This window comes from Eucyclogobius newberryi, unplaced genomic scaffold (assembly GCF_026437365.1).
Source record: "Eucyclogobius newberryi isolate DKJ021-1_F unplaced genomic scaffold, fEucNew1.0.hap1 SCAF_7, whole genome shotgun sequence".
In the NCBI taxonomy this organism is placed as follows: domain Eukaryota; kingdom Metazoa; phylum Chordata; class Actinopteri; order Gobiiformes; family Gobiidae; genus Eucyclogobius; species Eucyclogobius newberryi.
This window is the reverse complement of record NW_027316389.1, coordinates 17,362,941-17,368,966: the sequence shown is the minus strand read 5'-3', so window position 1 is coordinate 17,368,966 and position 6,026 is coordinate 17,362,941. Positions and strand designations below refer to the sequence as shown.

General features: G+C 42.1%; 1 protein-coding gene across 1 annotated transcript; it reads left to right on the top strand.

Moving 5' to 3' along the window:
• The first annotated feature begins 1,925 nt into the window (after positions 1-1,925).
• slc10a3 (solute carrier family 10 member 3) lies at positions 1,926-4,544 on the top strand. Its single transcript, XM_072434655.1, has 2 exons — positions 1,926-2,423; positions 2,811-4,544. The coding sequence occupies exons 1-2, from the start codon at positions 2,296-2,298 to the stop codon at positions 4,159-4,161; spliced, it is 1,479 nt and encodes a 492-aa protein (XP_072290756.1). The 5' UTR covers positions 1,926-2,295; the 3' UTR covers positions 4,162-4,544.
• Positions 4,545-6,026: the final 1,482 nt, after the last annotated feature.

Sequence of the window (6,026 nt, the reverse complement as noted above, 5' to 3'; positions counted from 1 at the left end):
ACATTGAGCCTTTTACAATATATGACAAGAAAGTTTTGTTTTAAAAGCCTTTTTAAAAGAATATCTGTTACTAATTTGCCTTACACTCATAGACAACATATTGCAAGCTGCTGAGGATCTGAAAAATACGTATGCATGTAGCACAGAAGACTTATCTTAAATGTGTCCTGTACCTTCAGCCATAATAGAGTGGTGTGCTTCTCATTCACAATGGTCCTATAAGAGTAACTAAGAGCGACCCTAGCTGCTCTTTTCTGAGCGACCTGTAGTTTATTCTAGTGTTCCTGCCTAGCACTGGACCAAATGACTAAACAATACTCCAGAGGTGACAAGACCAAACACCTGTTCTCATGACCAAGGGTGGACAATATGGCACACACCTCTGTGATAAAGCAATGCCTCTGCCCATCCTGGACACAATATGATATATTTGATCAGTTCATAACAGCTAATTGTCTAACTTGACACCCAAGAGTTTAAATTTTGTCACCTGCTCTACCAAAGTTCATAAAGGTCACAAGGTTCCATCTACAGATATTTGGTACCAAAAACAATACATTTGGTTTTGGAAATATTTAGAACTTATTTATTCAACTTCACCCAAGTGGTAATTGTTATAATATTATATATAAAATATACTGTATTTAGCCTATTTTGAAGGTTCAAGCTTAGATTGTTGATTGAAAGAGATGCACAGAATGACGTTGCATCATCTGCATAAAGTACAACTTTTGCATTTCTAACAACATGGGACAAATTATTTACAAAAATGTAAAATAAAGTGAACCTAAACAGCTGTTTATCATCTTGTAGATTACCACATGATAAAAACTACCAGCTGAGTTGTAAATGTCAGAACTCAGAGAGATTTATTGTCCATTCTGTTTTGTAACTTTATTGTCAGCCTACAATAAAATGCTTTATCCATATCACATTTGGATTTGAAGGCCACTTCTTTGGCATTGTCCCTTTGCCTCATGAGGGACATTGACTCATCGTCTAACCAGGGAACGCTATTACTTTTCATGGACCTCTTCTGCAGTGGAGCATTCTTCGCAAAATATCTCTCCTAATGTATCAATAAACATTTTCAGAGAAGTATTTACATCCTCCTCCTGAAGAGCTGCAGACCAATGTGAACTTCCTCTCTCTATTTAGTTATTTAGTTAAACTTATCATGCTCACCCCTTTGGGCCCTTGTTTCTGTCACACTTTTTAGAGAATGACCCACTTTTTAAAAATTGATGCCACATGAATTGTATAATAGTGATATTTACATAGAAAACATTATCATATTTTTGGGTGTACTGACTTTCTGGATTGTTGGATTTGATTCCATTTACAAAGAGAAAATAATGATGGACTATGTAAATAAGAAAAGTAATTAAGTTAAAGAGATGCAAACCACAAGAGAGTACTGCAAAATTGAATGGTTTGTTGTGGTTTATTATTTTAATGATTAGTGAAAGGAGCAGGACATTTAAAATGTATCTTCTTACTGTTCCTTTTGTTCATGCCAGTAATAATGATGAATGTTTTCTTTGTCGAGTTTGTATTACTGCTGTTGGTGTTGGTGCTGGCATGACGAATGGCATGAACAAATAAAAAGAATAAACGAAATAAAATATAAATGTGTATGTTGGCATCTCACGGTGTTATTGCACTTGTTAGCCTAAATGTCCACATCCAGTCCCCTCATGTTTCACCCATGGATGTATTCTTTTCACCACATTCAACAACGTTCCCCTCTTTTTCTCGCAAAAGTGAGGCGCTTTATTTTGACATTCCACAACCGGAAATCGCAACAGCACTGATGCGTGTTGTTGACGCTACAGTACAAAGACAGCTCATCATCATCAAACGGGAAACTCACAAAAGGAAGCGACTCCTCGGAGGTTCGAGACAACCTGGCCGTGTCTTTTTCCCCTCTGCCTCTTGTCTGTTGTTTTATTGTTTATTGTGCGTAGAAAGGCAGACCTGTGCGAGTGTGGGCTGGTCTTCATGACAGAAAAGCTGCGGAGGGGGCTTTAGCGTGTCGCTACATGACAGCAGCAGCGCAGGGCGGGCTTATGTGGAGGTTCCGGGGACTTAAAGCAGCAGCAGCAGCAGAGGCAGCGGCCACGAAATGGGGAACTAAACCAAGCACGGACGCCGGCTACTAACGCCGCGTTTCGCACCCCCCCGCGCGCAATGAAGACGAGCTGTTTTCTCCGGGCGGTGGTGTAAGAGACCGCGCGAGGTGGCTGCAGACGAGGGGACACCGTCGGGCCCCTCCGTCCACCGCCGCGCCTCACGATGGGGACGCGGCTCGTTACACTGTGTTGTCTTATGTTGCTCGCCCACGGAGCGAGGCGGGCGTGGGCCAACAACATCTGGACCGTGGGCAACAGCTACGAGCGGCAGAGCGCGGACAACAGCAGCCGGTGGGCCCCGTTTCAGTCCTGTATTTGTGATGCTCGGCTCTGTTTAGCTATCAACAAATGGAAAGACGCGGATTTGTTGCGTGCATGTTGTTTTTAAGATGGGGCGTCTCGGTGTTTGTCAGGGGGTTTCCCGTGTTTCCTGCTTCATGCGTGATGATGCCGGGGTTTGACAGACTCGCATGTCATTTAGCTCAGTTCAATTACACCGTTACATGTCATGTCAAGATGGTTGATTTGATGTAGCCTGAATATTTTAGCTTTAGGTATATATTTATATATTATGTATTATATATACATATTCTATATTACTATATGTTTTAGGTTATGTGTTTTAGTTATGTAAGTAGCCTATTTTTTCTTGTTTTGTAACCCTATTGTCTCCTGTAGCTGGCGAACGAAGGAGCCCTGGAGCCAGACAAACCTGAATGTGGAGAGAAACAACCTAAAGGCAGACGAGGCCTTCATCGCAATTGGAGATGGCTCCTCTCTGGAGTTTGACTTTCCTGAAAACTCCAAAGGTGTAATTGTGATCTCCACCAGATTCTCAAACAGCAGTGTCAGGCGCCAGGACAACTGGAAGCAGACTTTAAGAGTGCAGTCATTGGATTCTGAGGTGCTGTCCATCCTGAATGTATCCCAGAGCAGAGTGTCTGTGGATGCACAGAGCTACATCATCAGTATCCGCTCAGGCTTCCCTGGCCGTGTTCAGCTGCACATCCAACTTTTGGGACAGGAGCAGGGCTCTACACCTGTGCTGATCGCAGAGAGGACTGATTACTACATTAAAGTAGTGCAATGGAATGACGACCCTGCCACTCGCCTCATTCGTTCTGGGGGTCTTTCCCATTTTTCTGAGCACCCTGTCCTGTTTGCCTTGCTGCCTGTCATCTTTATAAACAAGTGTGCCTTTGGCTGTAAGGTGGAAGGGGAAGTTTTGCGGAGGCTGCTGCGAAGGCCCGTCCCGCTGCTCCTCGGTGCTGTGGGACAGTTCCTGGTTATGCCACTGTATGGCTACTGTGTGTCACAGTTGGCCCGCTTGCCTAAGGCCCTGGCCCTGGGGCTGGTCATCACCTGTTCAGCTCCTGGTGGTGGAGGCGGTTACCTGTACAGCCTTCTGCTGGGGGGTGACGTCACCCTTGCCATCTCCATGACTCTAGTGTCCACAGTGGTGGCGGTGGGAGCCATGCCCCTGTCCTCTGCTGTGTATGGGCGGTTGTTGGGGGTCCACGCTGCTCTTCATGTCCCCTTTATTAAGATCCTTGGCACCCTTCTGTTTATTGCTATCCCCATTTCTCTGGGTGTTCTAATCAAGCTGCGTTTGCCTGGTCTCACACGCCTCCTGCTGATGCTTATCCGGCCCCTGAGTGTGCTGCTCATGATTGGAGGGATCTTTATGGCTTATCAGATGGGAGCGTCCATCCTGGCCAATGTGTACCCGCACATTGTGATTGTGGGAGTCACAGTGCCAGTGCTGGGGTTGGGAGTGGGTGCCCTGCTGGCCCGGTTGGCCGGGCTTGACCCTCCGCAGAGGAAGACTGTGAGTATTGAGGTGGGCGTTCAAAACAGTCTGTTGGCCCTGGCTGTCATGCAGCTGTCCTTCCGCAGAACAGAGGCAGACTTTGCGTCCCAGGCTCCGTTCATTGTGGCCCTGAGCAGTACCTCCGAAATGCTGCTGCTGGTGCTGATTCATCTGGTCCGAAATCACCTGTGCCCCCCGGCCAATCAGTGTGACGCGTGAGTGCGGCTTCAGCTCTCCTTCTGTGCCACAGACTTGTGCCGTCTTTACTGTTGAATGCAGAGCTGTTTACTTTGCTCCTGTGTTGTTTGACAATTTTCATGAAACCAAAGGCCTTTAAATTTCCAAGACCTTTTGTGATGGTTTTACATGTAATTTTAAAAAGGATTCTTTAGAGGACCTTGGGTAAACATTCAGCTACTTCTAAGAGATATTTTTCTACCAAATTACTTTTGTATCAGTGTTTTGTACCATGTTTACGGCAATCAACGTGTCTTATACTGGGCGGATTGTAAGTGGACAGTGGTGTAATTGCTGTGTTGTGCATCCTTGTACTTGAACATGAGTCTGGAGGATTACATGAATCATAAAAGCTTGTGACATCAGATTGTGTCAGTATCTTCATTTTATGTTATTGGTTGGTGTTTGTTTAGAGTTATCCTTGAGTGTTCACTGCTTTAAATAAATATCTCTTGGCCATGTATTTTCACTTTCCCAGTGTCGCTGATAACATTGTGTGTCACCTAGTGGTATGTGGACACACCCCGTAACCTTATGCCATTTAACCGCCCTGTCTAACAAAGGCAGTAGCACTAATCCTAAACTCAGTTTTCACTTCTCACACTTGCCCTCGTTTCACTTGTTTTAACCTGATATTTTATTTTTTTGTGTTTTTTTTTCTGAAATGGAAACTCCACATGGTCCCATATTATGTTTGGATGTTGCTCAATGTCTTTGTTAGATAAAGAGTGCAGAGTCTCAGTTGAGTAACTATGAAGATTGTATTTCCAGTTTCTATCATGTGGTTATGGGCCTGGTTCATTGGAAGACATTTGAAGGAAATAAAACAAACAATATTGTGTGTGTAATATATTGTACTTTGTGTTTTTTTTTTTTTTTTGTAATGTAATAACCTTAAGGGTTTTACCCAAACTAGTGTGTTTAAAGGGAGTTAACTGACCTCTGGCTTATGTTTGCTTTGTAAAAACAGGGTTATGTCTTGCTCTAAACCTGACTGCTATTTTTCTTCTTTGACTTTGGAGTTTAACTTGCCTTTATGACATGAGGATAACATGACTTGGAGTACACCTAGACACTCTTTTTCACTCTGCCCCAAGCATCTTCATATTTTTCCAGTCATCTAATTAACAATGTTTTGAGTGTTTTACGGCATGAATTGTTTATATTTGATGCCTAGACTTATTTATTTACATTTGAACTCCAAAAAGTCAAACTGGAAATGTCAGCAATATTTTACGCAAATAGGTTTCTCTGTCTACAACCCCTATTGTATTTATTTTCTACTTGCCTATTATTGTAGTATCATATTTCAACAAAATTAACCAAGAATTTTACACATGACTCAAACCATTATTCAGATGTATGTAGAAGAAATAGCCTACATGTAAGTTTATGAATTTTAGTTTTTGATGAAAACCCTTTTACTATTTATGCCAGTGATCTACAGAAAACATGCCAAAACGTTTCAATTTGATGTGTGTGGCCTCAAGCGGATTTTTAAAAGCAGTAAAATTCAATAGCGTTTGAGTGTAAATGTTGTACATTTTTTCTTGTCGGAAGGTTTTAGATGTCAAATAACATTAAAAGAAGGAAATATAAAAGGAATAATTCACAATAACAGATTTATTTGCCTAAAGAATCTTCTATACGCAAGTTAGGGGTACTCCAGATAATTAAAAAAAAAAAAAGTATCTATAAAAGATTTTATATGTGTGTATATTCCACTTAAACAATGTGAACATGATTATTCTTTATTTTATATTTTTAGTACAAAAAGGCCTATTTTTCTTCAGTTTTGGTGACATTTATTGTTGCTTCCTTGTTGGACATGAGCAGCAGATGTGACA

Excerpts from the sequence above, each read along its gene's own strand:
- slc10a3 (XM_072434655.1), top strand. The coding sequence starts at position 2,296 with ATGGGGACGCGGCTCGTTACACTGTGTTGTCTTATGTTGCTCGCCCAC. Across the intron at positions 2,424-2,810 it reads AGCGCGGACAACAGCAGCCG|CTGGCGAACGAAGGAGCCCT; the intron begins GTGGGCCCCGTT and ends TGTCTCCTGTAG.